Here is an 18,782-nt window from a genome sequence, read left to right as displayed (position 1 = left end):
TATCCTCCTGGTATGTAGCACGCCGGACAGGGATTTATGAGCCTTGGGTTCTCGTAGCAGCACCGACACTTCCTGGCTGTGTAACAGGACAAGTCAGCACATCTCAGAGCTTCAGTTTCATCATCCTAATACCCACACCACCTTCTTCCCAGGAACGTTGTCCTTAGCAAAGAAGCAACTCGTGCCAAATCTCAAACTCACAAAGATGGAGTCTGTCCCATCACTATGAGGGGAAAGTGTTTGTCATCTGGAATACACTCTTTTGTGTTCTCCTTGCTAAAGGTGGGTTTTGTCTCCCATGGAACTTTTCCTTCTAACTTTGTTTTCACTTCCTCCCCTCCACCCTTTTAGTCATATTTGGGAGGTTTTGGCAGCTGGGTGGGGTGTTAGGTCAGCATTTCTGACTGTGGCAGAAAGAAAAGGCCAGAGTCCTGACGTGAGACTGGTTGTCACTTTTTCCTTCCCATTTTAAGTAAGCAGCTAGTGTATTCCATTACAAAATGTTCGTGAGGCCTTCGCCTTGTAAATTTCATCTGAGAGACCTGGAGATAGAGAAGAACATCTGGGCAAAACATGTGGTTTTGTTGCTCACTGGAAGTCTCGTTAAAAACCTGTGTACTGCAAGAAGGATGAAACAGCTTATTGGCTCGCCTCTCACCGCTGCCACCTCTTCCTTTGTGAAGTGACAGATTTTATAGGTAGAGACAATGGCCTCAGGTAGCAGTACTGTTTGAGAAGAAACGTGGCAGCCCAGTTCCCCATCCTCCTCTGTTATTAGTAGACTCTCCTTGGTTGCGTTTAAGGGATATCCTCCGTATGGTATTCAGCAGACCACCAGCTCCCTGAGCTGCTTTGGGACCGCGGAGCTCCAGCCATTTGTACCAGCCCGTTTACTGCCAAGACTTAGACTGAAGGCTGGTTCAAGGCTCTTTGTTTCTGATCTGGATGAAGGAGTGGGATGGGAGAAAACAAATGATCAGATCGTCAGCATCTCTGTAGCAGCAGAGAAACATAAAACCGATAGCAGATCGTAAAAGGCTGCCGTGGTCTGACGAAGTCTGCCTCCTTGAAGAGTTTCCTCAACAGTCTTATTAGTAGAAAATGTTTGGCTTGCCAGGCTTTGGTCCTGAAAATTGTCGTAGTGCAGAGAGCATTTCAAAGGCTAAGGCTTTTTCCAGTTTATAGAGAAGGCTTCAGACGCCTCCAAGCCTTGAGCACTCATTGTCAACGTTTGCTTTGAGAGGTGAGGGGATGTCTTCGGAGATCGGTGAGCTTTTCTTCTAAAACCCCTCCGACTCATGCGGGTGAGCTGATGGGAGCCCATCACAGGGATGCCTGTGGGACATCTCCTTTCTCTGCTTTTACTTTGGCAAGAGGCGCCCCTGCTTCTTCTGGGGCTTCTGGCTCCAGCTGGAAAGGCTTCAAAGGCTCGAGTCAAGATGCAGCAAAATCCTTTTGCAGAGGTCTCCAAGACCAAAGGTGTGATATTTGGGCAGATCTGTACCTGACAGGGCCTTTTTATCTTGGGGATTCTGCAAGTTTTGAAACACAGTCTCCAAAGGTAATTAGCCTCTGAAAGGAGACACCCTGGCCTGCTCATTCTCCAGTCTGGGGCCTGCAGCACTTCTAGGCTTAGGCTGCAGCTCCCCCTGGTGGTTGGAGAAGGTGCCTGCTTGGCGTACCTTGCCTGCCATGGGATGGCAGTGAGGAGCCCCTCCCTCCGGCGGCCCGCTTGGACTTGAGCATATTGTCAGAGACCAGTATTCAATTGTATTGATGAATTTCTTTTGCAGCCATACTGACAAAAGCCGGTGGTGTTCCTAGTGAATCCCAGTTGGCAGTCCTATCGATAGCATGATAGCTGCTAATCGACCTTACAATCCTCTTTTTGACTGAACTAATTTACTTACACACGTTTGTCTTTGGCACACTTTTATGCCAGCCTAGCATGGAAAGAAGGTGATTTGGTCAGGTTTTGCTTTGCTTTGCTTTTTTAAGCTCTCATGCTTCTTAGGTACTCATCAGCCGTCAGAGATCAGTTTAAGTTTGGTTAATGAAACTCAGTATAGGGAGAACAGTGCTAGGCTTGGAGTCAGGAAGCCCCTTGTCCACACACTGGCTCTGGCACTGTTGTGGCCATGAGGCGATCTCAAGGGAGGTGAAGAAAACACTTTGTAACTCGTCTTTTACAGAAAGCCTCCTCACAACTCAGCCCTGTTAATTATTTCCTGTTTATCATCTACGTATACATATATATAGTACATATTTGTTTACTGTCTCCCCCATTAGACTCTAAGCTCCTTAAAGGTAGGAACTTTTGCCTCTTTTTGTATCTCCAGCACTTAGGACACTGCCTAGCTTATAGTAGGTGCTTAATAAATGTTGATTGATTAATTAAAAGTACTGTGTAAATAAATGGGAATTGTTATACCACAACACATATATTTTTATAATAAGTTCTTGAGGGGAAGTGACATTATCTGCTCCTGCTTTTCTGCATCATTCCACTTCACATAGTGCTAGATATATGGTAGGTGCCTAATGAGCATTTGCCAATTGTCTGATTAACGTAGTACCAAGTGATGAGTGATTTGTATCCAGTACAAAGTGGTGATTTTTTTTTCTGTGTTAACTCCCTGACACCAAGCCAAGAATAAATCGACAAGACTTTAGCCATGCCACTGGGGTTTTGCTTGTTAAAGCTCATTCACCTTCCAATCTGAACATTCATAAAAGGAAAGGGCTTTACAAGTGCTATTTACCGGTACTTTACTGTCTAAGCTTTGGCTAAATAAGATCCACTTTTCCTGGTTTGCACCAACAGGAGCTTTGCTAAATAGCTGCCCTCCGGTCCCTTCCCTAAAGCAGCAGTCGGCAGTATTTCTGAACCTGGGGCCTGGCATTGCACTTTTATGGCAGCGGTATTGACTTCCCAGCCCTTATATTAGCTAGACACCAAGCTGCCCACTTGTGTGATATATAAAGCCCAGGGGTGGGGGTGGCGGGGAGCCTGTAGAAGCTGTATGTGCCAGCGACAGAAGGAGCACGCGTTACCCAGTATCTGTTGGAAAATTCAATGTCAAGCCAGTGTATGAGGGAAGTGGTACAGTGAGAAAATACGCAGAATTACGGGATGCTCTGCCCTTCAGAGATGCTCTCCCTTGTGTGACAGGGAGGAAATGACCGCAGAAGCTTAAGAAGAGGCCATCTCTCTTCTTTTAATCCCATCATAAAAATGTTCAAAGTTCAATAGTTGGGCCACGTATCCCGATAAGCCTTCTTCTGTCTTTGCCATTCTAATCCTTCTTTCCTTTCTTTTCCTTTCCTTCCCCTTCCCTTCCAGACAGACGACTACTTCGAAGAGCTGCTGTGATCCATGGGGAGAGTGAGAACTAGCCGATGAAGACCTTGCCACGCGCTGAGAGCGGAGCAGCAAGCGCGAAGCTCCGTGGAAAATGTCTGCTTGCAACGCCTTCACTGAGCACGTCTGGAAGCCTGGTGAGTGCAAGAACTGCTTCAAGCCCAAGAGCCTGCACCAGCTGCCCCCGGCCCCAGAGGCGGCCCCCCTGCCCCACAGCGCCACCAGGACCAACGCCAACCACAGCAACAACCACCGAGTCCGGAGCACGGGGAGCTTCCGGCCCCCAGTGGCCAAAAAGCCCACCATCGCCGTGAAACCCACCATGATGGTGGCCGGCGGGCAGAGCGTGAGCGCCGAGGCCGGCCCCCCCGAGCACTGTGAGAGCAAGCCGGTGGTCATCAGCTGGACCCGAAACAGGGCTTCCCTGAACAAGAAACCACTGAATAATAATAACAATAATGAAGAAGAGATTGAAGGATTTAGCCACGTCCATAGGCCTTTGGGCACCAATGACAATGGGAGTAAGATAGCCAATAACAATAATGGACTAACTGAAGTGCTGAAGGAGATTGTGGGCTTGGATCCCACTCCTCAGCGAATGGGAAATGAAATTAACTCAAGGGAAACCTTCTTGGGAAGAATCAATAACTGCTACAAGCGGTCGTTGGAAAGGAAGCTTCCTCCCAGCTGCATGATGGGAGGGATGAAGGACTCTCAGAGCAAGCACGTTATTCTGAGTGGTAGCACAGAGGTGATCAGTAATGAAGGTGGTCGGTTTTGTTACCCAGAGTTTTCTAGTGAAGATGAGAGTGAGGATGATGCGTTTTTTAGCAGTATGCATGAAGAACATGAGAGCTGGGATGAAAGTGATGAAGAATTGTTGGCCATGGAAATTCGTATGAGAGGGCAGCCCCGCTTTGCTAACTTCAGGGCGAACACTCTCTCCCCTGTTCGATTCTTTGTGGGCAAAAAATGGAACACTGTCCCCATGAGAAATAAATCTCTCCAGAGGATCTGTGCAGTGGACTATGACGATAGCTACGATGAAATCTTAAATGGTTATGGGGAGGACTCCGTAATCCCTTATGGGCAGGACAGCACACCGAGCGTGGTCTCCTCTGATTCCACGACCCCCGAATCGTCCTTGACGGAGGAGTCTCGCTCAGGGACAGCCAGTAGCTCATCTCAAAAACTCTGCAATGGAGGGACGTCGCCTGGTAGCCCTAAGGATGTTAAGGAGGTCCAGTCAATTGAACCAGATTATGGAAACTCTGATAATCAGCAAATGAAGGACAGTACCAGTGCTCCAAAAAGCCCCACCCAAGTATTAGAGACCCACAAGGCAGTGCTTGCTCTCCGATTAGAAGAGAAAAATGGCAAGATTGCTCTTCAGACTGAGAAGCAAGAAGGAAACAGTTCCACAGATCTGACTGGGCAAGCGGTGACTATAAACTTGGTGCCTCTGGAAGAACAGGCCAGGCCTTACCGAGTCGTGAATCTGGAACAGCCAGTGTGCAAGCCCTACACGATCGTCGACGTGTCGGCAGCCATGACCGGCGAGCACTTGGACGGTCAGACTGAGAGTCCCAAAATCAAAAGCACCTTGTCCACTCCAAATTCCCCACTTGTGTCTCCCACCTCCACTTCAGCACAGGGAAATGCTCATTTCAAAAAAGCCAGTACCATCCGATACCAGGAAGTCTGGACGTCCAGTACAAGCCCACGCCAGAAGATACCTAAAGTGGAACTAGTCACTGGTGGCACAGGACCAACTGTCCCTCCAAGGAAAAACTCCCCTAAGTCAGCCCCTACTTCACCCACAGCCACAAGTATTTCTTCCAAAACGATCCCGGTTAAGTCACCCAATTTGTCTGAAATCAAATTCAATAGTTACAACAATGCTGGCATGCCTCCTTTTCCAATTATCATTCATGATGAGCCAACTTATGCTCGTAGTTCCAAGAACGCTATCAAAGTTCCCATTGTGATCAATCCTAATGCATATGACAATTTAGCCATCTATAAAAGTTTTCTGGGAACCAGTGGAGAGCTGTCAATGAAAGATAAAACCACAAGCATAATAAGCCATACTTATGAAGAAATAGAAACAGAGTGCAAAGTAGCAGAGAGTCCCACCAGCAAACCTGCCGATGCTTCTCTAGGGAAGGGGCGGTCTAACAGCACAGAGCACAGGAAGGGCTCTGTGGCCCAGAAGGTCCAGGAGTTTAACAGCTGCCTCAGTAGGGGCCAGCCCTCCCCTCAGAGAAGGCAGAGCTCTGCCCATGGCTCCCCAGCACGACCCCAAAGAACCACCCAGGAGCCTGTAGCCAAGATCGAAGGCGCTCTGGAGTCGCCAGCGTTGGGCGGCGGCGGCGGCAGCCGGGAAAAGGCGAGCACCGTGCTCTCACAGATCGTCGCTTCTATCCAGCCTCCACAGTCTCCCCCAGAAACTCCTCCCCTGGACCCTGAAGCCTGCAGTGCAGAGGAACTGTATGCCCTCCCTCCAGGGGACGATACCCCAGCAAGTCCTCCCATAAGGCCAAAATCTCTCTTTGCTACTGCCCAGCCCAGCCACGAGAATGAAGCCGCCCCAGCCGCAGAAAGCGCCAGTGCTCCCATGCACAAGGAGCCACTTTCTAAGCCCACCACTTGTCACTCCTCCAAATACACAGCTGGCACTCCTACCCCGAGTCCCCAGACGGAACCAGGTCCCCCTTTTCCCCCTCCGCGCTCCACTTCCTCTCCGTACCACGCAAGTAACCTTTTGCAAAGACACTTCAGCCACTGGAGCAAGCCGACCAGCCCCACCAGGTCAACAGAGGCTGAGTCCGTCCTGAGCTCGGAGGGCAGACGGGCAGCCGATGCCAAGCCTAAGCGCTGGATATCGTTTAAGAGCTTCTTCCGCCGTAAGAAGACTGATGAGGAGGAAGACAAAGAGAAAGAGAGAGAGAAGGGCAAGCTGGTGGGCCTCGATGGCACGGTCATCCACATGCTTCCCCCCCCTCCCGTTCAGCGTCATCACTGGTTCACTGAGTCGAGAACCGATTCCAGTGAAAAGCCATCGATTGTTTTCATGTACAGGTGTGACTCTGCCCAGACAGAGCTGAACATCGACTCAGACAAGCCAGGGGTGGAGCGAGTAGTGATTTCGGATAAAAGTGAAATAGAAGAAAAGGTCCTACAGGATGCAGAAAAGAAGAAAAGGAATCATTCTTCTCCATCTCATATTCCCAAGAAAATTCTCAGGTAATCTGGATTAGAACCATCTGCTTTCTTGAGTGTAGAAAGCAAAGTTGACTGCCGAAGTGGGGGAGCCTAAATGCCGTGATTGGTATGCATCTTGTAGGTTTTCTCAGCAGCTGTTTATGAGTGTTAAGTTGCATGCTATGACCAACGTCTATCTTTAGAACTGCACTCCCAGAGTAGCATATTATTAGAAAGATCTGAATATCTGAGCAAAGGGGGAAGGCTCTGCCTCTGGCTAACATGGGTCCGCCCTGCCCTGCTGCATCCTGGGGAAAATAAAGCAGGTTCATTGGAGAACAGGCAACCACGTAAGAAGTTAGCATTAAGTAATGTGTTATTGGCAGGGAGGAAGAAACAGGAGCAGATTAATGAATGGCAAGGCTGTTCTTCCCCACTTTGGTAGTTAGACGAGCTCTTTGAGATAGCGCCTCTGGTTTTCCCAAACACGTTCATCTCTATCTGGCTGCCTTCCACTTAATGGCGATGGTTGTTGCCTGATTGCTATCCTCATCCGCTGAGATGCAGCATTCTGTCAGTCCTCCCAGTGTGGTTGGGAAAGAAAAGAAAAGAAAAACCAACCAACTCTGCTGCCGAGAGATGAAGGGAAAAAAAGAGAAGAAGAAAAGAAGGGATTGGGGCCCAGTGGGAGAACTGGGGCATGAGTGTAGCTGATTTTTTTCCCCGTGTGAATTCTTGCTGTTGTTTTCCTTTCTAAGAGATAACAATATTGACTATAACAGAGTGTGACATCTTAGTCAGACCAGCTCTTTCTTCAGCGAATGCAAGATGAGGCTTAACACTTGAGTATTTCAGGGGGAATGTGTTCTTTTGGTGCAGTAGTCCATCTACAAATGCAGATTGCACCCCCTCTGTACCTTTTCATCCTGCACAGTTCTTGTTCATATCTTTCTTTCAATCCTTCATCAAGAATCTGACTCATACGCTGCAGGTCTTTCTCTGGTTTCTAGGTTAAGAAGCATAGAAGTATTTTCATTTGTAGGGATATCATTGTTTGTGGTGAGGACACCTAAGCATATCCCTCTGAATTTTCTGCTCTTATGACATAGATATAATAATGCGTATGTGAACAGGGTTGGGGCAGGGATGGCCCAGCCCTCCACGTGCCCCATCCTGCCCTCTTGTTCCCCCCACAGCCAGCACTGCTGCTATTCAGTATTTTTTTTTCTTGGTGAGGCAGTCAGGGTTAAGTGACTTGCCCAGGGTCACACAGCTAGTAAGTGTTGTGTCTGAGGCCGGATTTAAACTCAGGTCCTCCTGACTTCAGGGCCTGTGCTCTATCCACTGCACCACCTAACTGCCCCTGCTATTCCGTTTTAACCAGCTCTCACACAGTCTGCTAGCCAGTGTAGATCAGACCAGACATCTGTGAGCTTCATGGTGCTCATCTCACTCCCCACTAAAAAAAAAAAAGGGCCCCAGAACTTCCAACTTTTTTAAAAGTGTCCATCATAAGCAGCAGAAGGCTTAGTGCCCTCAAACCTGTTTCACTGAGCATTTTTGTTCCCGATTGAGCACTGTCTGAGGGGCCCCAGAGCCATCAGCATGCAAGCAATTCCCAGGACTCCTCGAATCCATTCACCTTGAGAGCTGCCAAGGGGAGCAGCCTTTGGGGCGAGAGGCTGGGTGGGTCCCTGGTGCTTGGACTCAGCGGTATTGGCGTATGTATTGGTAGTAACATAGGATTGAGAACTATGATGGGCTTTGGAGCTCCTGTGGGTGGGCACCCCTCATTTACAGCTGAGGAAGCAGACCCCTCTGAGGTCACAGAATGCAGCGGCCAGGCCAGGATTTGAATCCAGGCCCTGTGACTCTAGATCCAGGTCCCATACTGTTCTTCTCCAGGATCAATGTGTTTCTCTTGGGAGAGTAGCAGTTGAAGCCGCATTAGTAAGCGTCACATGGGGCAGGACAGCAGATGGTTCATAGGGATCAATACATTGCTTTACTTCTTCATTAAGTTAGGTTGGGGTATATTTATCCACGCCCCACTCGACAGAGCTTGCCGTTAAATAAAGTCCACTCTTTTGTCCTTTATATGGGTTTTTTGGGGTAATTCCTTTTTTTGTGCCAAGGCCTATTAATTCTGCTTATTGAAATGCCACGTTGAGAAAATAATTCAGTACTTGTTGAGTCTGGCCTCATTTCTGTAATTGGGACTCTCTTTTGGCTGAATGATTGAGCGGGGAAACAGGAAGCAACCCGGAAAGCCGTGGGTTCCAATCCTAGCTCTGGGATTTATTAGTTGTGTGACCCCAGGCAGATGACTCATGTTTCCCTCTTTATCTGGGGATGGTGCTGGCACTCCTCTGCTGGGTGCTTTGTAGAATGCCACATCCAGGCAGCAATCCTGGCTATTGCCATGCGTGAACTGAGGGTGAAGCTGGCCCCACAGTGTCACACTGAGAAAGCCTCCTCCAGACCACAGTAACAGTGAGTACAGAGCCTTTTCTGGGCAGCCTGTGAGATGGAGAGCAAGGTTGTTACCTCCATTATACACGTGAGGAGACAAGCGAAGGCTGGGAGGTGACTGGCACCCCCCAGCGAGCAGCGCTTCAAGCTCTAGGGCTACTCTGCCATGGGAAGAGGAGCTGATTTTACAGAGAAAGAAACTGAGTCTCACAGACGTTCATAGTAAAAACTGACAGAGCTGGGATTCAAACCCAGCTTTTCTGACCGAAACCCCTTTGTTCTGAGCCAGCAGTGCTCAGTTATGTTCCCAGGTGAAAGCCAGGTGGGTCAGGACTGGCCTGTGAGGGCAGTCGGTAGTGCTGCCCACCTACATCATAGGAGCACTGAACTGTCTGCGGACAGTCCTAATAACTTATAGTAGTGACTTAAATCCCATGTTGGGAAGGCCCTTGCAGAGGGTCCCAAGGCCCAGCCACACCTAATAAAGAGGCCTTCTGCTTCTAATGACAGAAAGCTGCTCTCTTGAGAACACTCATTCCACTTTCATAAGGTTCAAATTGTTAATTACATTAGGCCCAAATATGCTTCTCTACATGTTGACTCCCTACTCCTAGTCTGGCCTCCTGGGGCCTCTTCCACATGCTAACTTTCCAGATGCCTGAAGACATCTCTCATGGTGCACATGCCCAAGGCCTTAAGTTGGTCCTCTTATGGGAGGATTTACAGACCTTTCCTGCCCCGTCCGTCCTCTTGGGATGCCAGCTAGCACATCCTTCCTAAGAGGCAGCACCCAGAACAAGATCCAGGGCAGGACTGGAAGCCTCTTCCTTTAAGATGCTTGGCCATGCCGTTGTGTGCCCAAGCACAGTTCTAGGTGAAGGGAGTACAAATACAAAGAAGAAACAATCCTGCCTTCCATTCTAAGGTATGAGATGAGAAATACATATAGAAGCAGGGACAGAATACACGGCAAGTGAATAAGTCCAAGTAATTACAAGGAGTGAAATGCAGTATTTGGGAAAGGAGGATGATAGCTGGTGGGGGAATTAAGGAAAGCTTTTTGAAGAAGGGGATGTTTAAACTCTATCTTTAAGGAAAAGAGGGGCTCTGTGGCCGAGGTCAGGAGGTAGGACAGTCCAGGCACAAGGGGAGGACCAGTACCGAGGCACTGAAGCCACAGCTAGATCACTGTGGGTGAGGAGCAGAGGGTAGGCCACATGTGCTGAGCTGCATTGGGAGAAGAAGGTCTTGTGGAACTGCTAAGATAAGTTGGGGTCACATTGTAAAAGTCTCACGAAGCTAAACAGAGGTGTTTGACCTTGGTCCCAGAGGCTGTAGGGAGCCAGCGGAGCTGATTGACTAAGGGAGTCATGGGGTCAGATCTGTGCTTCACAGCAGTCTGTGACAGCTGATATTAGCAGAGAATAAGTAAAACAGGCTAGCTTTCCTTTGCTCTACCTGCAGGAAGGTGGATGCTGCTTCAATGGGTACGCAAGTGGAACTCTCCACACTTGCATTTTCACTAATTATCCCATTTACTTCAATGTACACTTCATATTTGCTTGTAGCAACTTTGAGAAGACAAACATGACTGCCAAGTGCCAACATTTGTGTTTCCTGTTTGATGACAGTGTAATCATTAAATTATCATTCCACAGCTGGGAACACAGTCTTGAAAGAGATGAAAATCAGAGTTTTCCTGTAAGCAAATTAAAATGCCAAAGCTAGGCTGTAGATGCAGAGTCTAGTATGAAAAATAATGAATTGTTGCTATGGCAGAGTCGAAACCCCATCATTCAAGGAAGAGGCAGTCTGATGAAGCCTTCCGTTCCAGGTCACTGGGTCAAATTAGATTCAAGGACCTGTTGACTGAAAGCACTTCTGTCCAACTACTTTGTACCAATTTAAACAAGTTTAGTGGTTTTGAGAGAGACAAAGTGATAGACTGAGGGTCAAGAGACCAAGATTTGGGAACATAAGTAGGTCAATACAGTAAGCATTTGTTAAGTACTGACTTTGTCCCAGGCCCAGTACCAAGCACTGAGAATACGAAGAAAGGCAAAAGACAGTCCCTCTCCTTGAGGAACTCCTAGTCGAAGGGAGAGACCACGTCCCAACAAGTATGGACAAACAAGCTGTATATGAGATAAATGGAAAATAATCAGTAGAGGGAAGGCACTGAACTTCAGGGCTTCCTGTGGAGGATGAGGTTTTAGTTGAGGGAGGGCAGTAGTCGGAGCAGAGATGGCATCCCAGGCATAGAGGGACAGCTAGGAGATGGAGTGTCCTGTTTAAGGAACAATAGCCAGGGTCACTGGATCAAAGAGGACATGAGGAGAGGGGTGTACTATGTAAGAAGACTATAAAAATAGGGAGGGATAGAACTAGATTATAAAGGACTTTGAATGGCAAACAGGATTTTATAGTTGATCCTGGAGGTAATAGTTGACTGAGGTGGGGGAAGCGAGGAGTGATGTGGTCGGACCCGTGCTTTGATAGGGGAGGGACTTGTGGCAGGCAGACAAACTGACAGGCTAATGTGTGTGTGAGGTAATGAGGCAATATCAGAGAAGAGAAGGGGACACATGCAAGAGATGTTACAAATGTAAAATTGATAGGATTTGACAATAGATCGGGTGTGAAGGGAGGTGAGATAGAGTGAGGAATCAAAGACAACACCAAGGTTTCAAGCCTATAGGCCTGGGAGGATAGTGGTGTCCTCGACAGTAACAAGAAGTTTGTAAGGGGAGAGGGTTTGGGGGAAGGATAACAAGTTCCATTTTGAACATGTGTTTTAAGATGTCTATGGGACACCTGCTTCAAGATGTCTGAAAGGCAGTTGGAGATGCAAGGCTGGAGTTCAGGAGAGAAATTAAGGTGGATAAGTGTATTTGAGAGTCAACAGAATAGAGATGATATTTGACTTCATGGGAGCTGATGAGTTTCCAAGTGAAATAGTACTAAGGAAGAAGAGAAGAAGGCCTAGGACAGAACCCCGGCGGACACTTGTAGTTAGAGGGCATGACACGGATGAGGGTTCAGCAAAGGAAACTGAGAAGGAGCTGTCAGGTAGAAGGAGAACCAGGATAGAGCAATGTCCCAAAAACCTGGAGAGAAGAGAGTATCATGGAGAACCACCAATATCAGAGGCTGCAGAGAGGTCAAGAAGGATAAAGATGAAGAAAAGACCATTGGATTTGACAGTTAAGAGATCGTTGGTAACTTTGGAGAGAGTAGTTTGGGGTGAAAGGTGAACCAGATCGTTGAGAGTAAAGAGAGTGAGAAAAGAGATAGTGGAGCAGTTGGCTGTCAGGTGTCTTCTCAAGAAAGTTAATCACAAAAGGTAGGAGACTGAAAAAAACCGCTGGGAAAACTGGAAAAGAGTATGGCAGAAACTGGGCACAGACCAAAATCTCACCCCATAGACCAAAGCAAAGTCAAAAAAAAATCAAAAATCATGATTTAGATAGAAAGGCTGATACTGTAAGCAAACTGGGAGAGCAAGGAATAGTTTACCTGTCAGATCTATGGAGAACAGAAGAATTCGTGACCAAACAGGAGACAGAGAACATTACGAAAAGCAAAATGGATAATGTTGATTACATTAAATTGAAAAGTTTTTGCACAAAGCCAATGCAACTAAGATTAGAAGGAAGGTAGAAAATTGGGAAAGAATTTTTACAACCAGTCTCTCTGATAAGGGCCTCATTTCTAAAGTATTTAGAGAATTAAGTCAAATGTATAAGAATACAAGCCATTCCCCAATTGATAAGTGGTCAAAGGACATGAACAGAGAGTTCTCAGATGAAGAAATTAAAGCCATCTATAGTCATATGAAAAAATGCTCTAAATCACTATTGATTAGAGAAATGCAAATCAAAACAACTCTGAGGTACCACATCATACCTATCAGAATGGCCAACATGACAAAACAGGAAAATGATCAATGTTGGAGAAGATGTGGGAAAATTGGAACACTAATGCATTGTTGGTAGAGTTGTGAAATGATCCAACCATTTTGGAGAGCAATTTGGAACTATGCCCAAAGGGCTATAAAAATGTGCATACCCTTTGACCCAGCAATAGCACTTCTAGGGCTATATCCCACAGAGATCACACAAACGGGAAAAGGACCTACATGTACAAAAATATTCATAGCAGCTCTTTTTGTGGTGGCAAAGAATTGGAAATTGAGAGGATGCCCATCAATTGGGGAATGGCTGAGCAAGTTGTGGTATATGAATGTGATGGAATACTATTGTGCTATAAGAAATGATGAACAGGCTGACTTCAGAAAAACCTGGAAAGATTTGCATGGTCTGATGCTGAGTGAAGTGAGCAGAATCAAGAGAACGTTGTACACCATAACAGCCACGTTGCATGATGACTAATATTGATAAACTTAACCCTTCCTGGCAATACAAGGATCTAAGATATCTCCAGAGACCTTGTGATGGAAAATGCTATCCACACCCAAAGAAAGAACTATGGAAGCCAAATTGCTAATTTTTTTTCTCTTCTGTTGAGTTTTGTTTCCTCTTTCTGATGGTTCCTCCTATTGATTTTAATTTCTACTTACAACATCACTAATGTGAAAATATGTTTAATATGAATGTAAATGTATAGCCTATATCAGATTATGCCCCATCTTGGGGAGGGTGGTGGGGAGGAAAGGGGAGAAAAATTTTAAACTCAAAAGCATGTGGAAGTGATTATTGATAAATCAAAATAAATTAATTAAAAAAGAAAGAAAAAAAAGGTAGGAGAGTTATTAGAAGTAGCTAATGGGGATAGAGAGATCAAGTGAGGGTTTTTTGAGGACAGGGGAGACAGAGGTATGTTTGTAGGCAGTAAGGAAGCAACCAGAAGACCAGGAAAGGTTGGAGATAAGTGAAAGAGTGGGAATGACAGGGGGAATAGTCTGCTGGAGGAGACAAGATGGAATAGGATCACTTCCATTGATAGAGAGTGATAGAATGCATCTAGGTGTTGTGAGATGAGGGGGAGAGAAATGAGGGAGCTCATGGTGAAGGGCCTTAATTTTTTCTGTAAAATATGAAGCAAGATTCTCAGTTGAGACAATGGCTAAAGGGGAGATGTACAAGGTTTGAGGAGGAATGAAAGGGTTTAGAAGACCCTCGGGAAGAGTGGTATAGTGAAATGATAAGGGAGATATAGTAGGATTGCCCAGCAATAGTGAGGGCCCAGTTGAGACTATGTAACTTAAATTTGTAATGAACCTAGTCAGCAGTTGCATGATTTTTTCCTCCTCCATTCAGCACCACGTATGTAGGAGCAAAGGTGACGAATGGTTAGAATGATCCAAGATTGAACCACGCAGGGCACAATTGGCCAGATGATAAGGAAGCCAGCGACTCAAGAGAAGAAGACAGTCTGGTGTTAAAGTGATTCACCAAGGGGTCAGGATGGGGAAAGGAGGAGAAAATGGCTAGTGCAGAGAAGATGACCTGAGAGAGAACTGAGGGGCTGAGGAATTTGAGACCACCATGTGGACAAAGAGCAGTATTTGGTCATGGAAGAGAGTATGGTGGAAATTCAGTAGATTGTAATTAGATAAGAGGATTTTAAAGTTCATGAAGTTGGAGATGGTACATTTATGGTGATGGCAAGATCAAAGATAGGACCATCTTTGTGTATGCCTGAGGTGGAGTGGAGAAGTAAGTCACAGGAAATGAGTAAGTCGATGAACTAGGAGGTTAGGGTGTTTGAGGGAGTATCTGTATGTATGTATGTTGAAATCCCCTAGTGTGAGGGCAGGAGAAAGGAAGGAGAGTGTCCTGGAGGTCTGTAGACAACAGCTACCAGGATTTTGACTGGGTAGTAGATGTGAATAGTGCGAACCTCAAAGAAGGAGAAATTACTGAGTGGTGGTGGTAGAGACAACCGGAAATGGTGGTAGAGAGCAAGAAATATTCCAGTTCCCTCACCTCAACCAATGAGAAATGGGAATGAGTGAAAGTTCAGCAAGTGCCAGGAAGGGTGGCCAGGAAGGTTTCGTCATCAGGGGAACTCAGATCTCAGTGAGAACCAGAAGATGGGAAGAATGAGAAAGGAAAAGAGTTAAGATGAAAGCCAGTTTATTGTCTATGGAGCGGGCATTCCAGAGGGCACAGTGAATGGGGTGGGTAGCTTTGAGTTGGACATAGGCAAAGTTGATGGGAATGGGAATAAGGAATCGAGCTGTGAGGGGGCATGGGGTAGGGAGTGGCATTTGGGTGGTGACCTGTGAGATTTCAGAATCACCAGAATGGAGCGGGTATGACCGGACGGCAGTTTGTTCATCCTTAAATGAAAGATTTTTTTCAAGTCAATAGTATCATGATCTCTGGGGGAAGTCGTTTCAAAATCTTGGGCAGTTCAGGTGAGGCAGCAAGAACTGAGATCAGAGCAGGGATGCTCCCCTTCTCTAGCAAGCCTTCCTACTCACTGCTGATTTCTGGTTTGGGGCCCCCGGACACAGATCTCTAAGGCATTCCACTGGAGACTTGCTTCTAAGTTCTAATATACCCCTGTTCCTCCTAGGAACTCCATTCATTGTTCCTCTGCCCTTGGGCCCTGGACGTTTTGAACTCCTTTAGGTACCCTAAAAGTAACCTGTATTCTAGGTGGTCCTTCAGAATCCTAGGAGGCGTACCTGAGGATCCCTTCACACACACACACACACACACACACACACACTCTCTCTCTCTCTCTCTCCCGCCACACATATATACATATATATATATGTGCGTGTATATATATATATATATATATATATATATATATATAACTGTATCTCACGCACACATGCACACACATCCATGTACTTTGAGGGGAGGGGTAATAAATGTGGATATAATTTGGAATGGTGAGGGAACTGAAAAGAAATCCAAACATGGAAACTATTTTATCAGACAATGGAGATACTTGTACTCCCTCTTTCATATTATTGGGAGAAAACATGCCAGAGTGCTACCAAAATGTGTGATTGGGATTCGTGATGCCCCGGTAGTTAATATAGAGCTTCCATTTTTTTTTTTCCAGAGCACTTTATGTACATTTGCAAATTTGATCCCCACAAACATCTTCACAAATGGTCTTGACAAGTTGGGGGCCCTTTTTGCAGATTAAGAACCCATGATGCAGAGATCAGTTAAGTGACCTAGCCAAAGTCACCGAACGACTTAGCGGCTAGATCAAGGCTAGACCATCAATCTCTTGACTCCAGCATTGCTGCGTTATCTCGCATATTACCTAACATAGTAGGTACTTGATAAATGTAATTCTTTTCAAATATACCACTGATTTTTTTTTTTGAAATATAAGGGATTTCTAGTTAGTCTGGTGGAATTGAGCAAACCTTTTCAAAATTAGTCTTTGCTAAATTTAGAATGACTATATATTTAATGATCAGGGCCCGATTGGTCAGGGCTGATTTTTCAACCTGAAACTCTCGATTTTTGTATAGTTCTCTTCGAAGCATTTTATGTGAATATCTTAATTGATCTACACTAGTGTAAATGTCACTCCCCGGGGCAGGGCAGTGAGAAGAGCCGGAATCAGGTCTGAATCCCTAGCTCCTAACCTTGTGCTCAGATCTCTGGGCCACTCTTTCAACGTAGCAGTCGCTAAACCATAGCAGGAACGTCAGATTGATTGGAATAGTCAGACACCATTTAAAAGGCTTAATTCCATAGATGGGCAGTTTATCCCCACGTGATTCTTCCCAGATGTGATTCAGTAACACGAGGGAATAGGACGGAACTGAGAAGAACAAAGCCATAAGTAGCATGGAGATTTTGCCTAGTCCAGTCCTCAGAAACCAATTATTCACCTCATTTGGGGGGAAAGTAACACTGACTTCCTACGGAGGTAGATGGTGACTTCCCCTGCCCTCACGTAAATACTCCATGAAGCCAGGTAGGAAGGACTCCACAGTGGAGGCACCCCACAAGCGTGGCAGGGCTGAGAGGCCAGAAGCTACCCAAATGGAGGCGTGGTGTTCTTGACGAGGGAGGCCAGAGTCCCGCTGCCCTGCCACCCTCGGAGCGTGGTGTTCGGTTCTAAGAACCACACTTCTGTCAGACTAGGGGCAGCCAGGCTGGTGAGGGGACTGGAGATAATTCCACATAAGGACCTGTCGATTCCTGGAGAAAGACAGACCATGGTGGGGAGTAGGGATGGCGACAGACGTGACAGCCGTCTTCTGGTATTCAAAGCACTGTTATGTGGGAAAGTTCTATCTCCCATCACAGTTCTTTGCCTCCCATACCCCCACGACTGGAATTCACTCATTCCTCCTCTCTACCTCTTAAATCCTTCCTGCAGAGCTCACCTCCAATGCTGCTTCAATAAAGGCCTTTCTTATTCTCTTCAGCTGCTGCTGATGCCTCCCCTCCACTCCTGCCACACACAGGGACGCTGGATTTCATGTTTATATTTTGTATTTATTTATGTTGCTTCCCTCCCCCACCCCCCCATCCCCATCACACATACACAGAATAGAAGAGAACCTCCTGGAGGCCAGAGAGGATTTCCTTTTTTGTCTTTGTATCCCCACTAACTTATACCATGCCTGGCACATACCGAGAGCTTGCATATTCGTGCGTGTGGATTGATTAAGTGATTAACTTGGTCCCCAGAACCAGAATTAAGAGTGACAGATAGAAAATCTAGGCTATGCGCTTGTTTGGAAAATCTTCCTAGCAGATCATAAAAAGTAGAATGGTCTTTAGCAAAGGTGGATGCGATGCTTCCAGAGAGAGTTGATTCCCTGTTGGAGGTCTTTCGCCAGAAGTGGGCTAAATGAGCTCTCGTTAAGGGCGTTGTAGTAGGGCTTAGATGAGATGACCTCTGAAATCTCTTTTGAGAGTCTGTGAATGCCACCTGGGAAATGGTGGGCATGCCTCCCACAAATGCCCCATGAGCCTGGTGCTTAAGTGGAGCTGTGAGAGTCAGTTCAGAGTGCTGGCAGGCTGGCCTCTACACTCATTGGAAAGCAGCATGGAAGAGTTGGCATTTGGGTGGGCCTTGGAGAAGGCCAGTGAAGGTTTAAATAGGAATGTGAAGAGAGAAGAGGAAGATGGTCAGTGGCAGGAGCCAAGTTGTATAGAGTGAGCACTATCCCGTGAGGAAGCCCCCTGCCAGAGTGCCATCCATGATCGTGTCTGGGGAGAGGCAATGGCGTGGCACAAAGCGCTGACCTTGTAGTTGAAACACCTGAGCATGAATCCATCTTGTGTAACTCACGCCGTGTCACTTAGCCTCTATTTCTGTTTCTTCCTCCATGAAAGGAAACATTTACATGACCTATTTCATAGGGCGATTGAAAAGAAAGATCTTTGTAAAAGAAAAGCGGTAGGCAGACTTGAGATGACAGAGAGACCAAGGTCTCTGGTAAAGGACCCTGAGTAACCAGTCACAACCGTGTGTCCTTAGGACCCAGGCCTGGATCGGTCTGCTTTACTTTCTAAAGCAGAGTGCTAGCCTTGATGTCAGGAAGACCTGGGCTCAGATCCCACCTCTGAGACTTACTGACTGCAAGTCCCTTAACCAGTCAATCAGTCAGCAAGTATTTATTAAGTGTTTACTCTATACTAAGTACTGTGCTGGCCCCTCTGTAAGATGAGGAGGTTGGCCTGGACGTTCAAGGCTTTGAATCTAGGATCGTAGTTTGTGTCTCACCCCGAGTCATATCACCAGTAAGCTGGAGGCAGCATGGAAAGAGCATTGCAGAAGACCTGGG

At 46.6% G+C, this 18,782-nt stretch overlaps 1 protein-coding gene across 6 annotated transcripts in view; it reads left to right on the top strand.

Annotated features, from left to right (window-relative positions):
* Positions 1–18,782, top strand: part of PEAK1 (pseudopodium enriched atypical kinase 1) — a 278,957-nt gene that overhangs the window by 211,586 nt on the left and 48,589 nt on the right. For 5 of the 6 annotated variants that reach the window (XM_027840539.1, XM_027840535.1, XM_027840537.1 and 2 more), the window contains one exon: positions 3,344–6,607. In XM_027840539.1, the coding sequence (XP_027696340.1) occupies positions 3,456–6,607 (3,152 nt within the window). In that variant the 5' untranslated portion in view covers positions 3,344–3,455. Of the gene's footprint in view, positions 1–200; positions 283–3,343; positions 6,608–18,782 lie in introns of those variants that run through there. The other variant, XM_027840540.1, reaches the window with a different exon arrangement.

This window comes from Vombatus ursinus, unplaced genomic scaffold (genome assembly GCF_900497805.2).
Source record: "Vombatus ursinus unplaced genomic scaffold, bare-nosed wombat genome assembly UNPS02014847.1, whole genome shotgun sequence".
Taxonomy (NCBI): Eukaryota; Metazoa; Chordata; class Mammalia; order Diprotodontia; family Vombatidae; genus Vombatus; species Vombatus ursinus.
The sequence above is the reverse complement of the archived record's forward strand: the minus strand, read 5'-3'. Positions and strand labels throughout refer to the sequence as shown.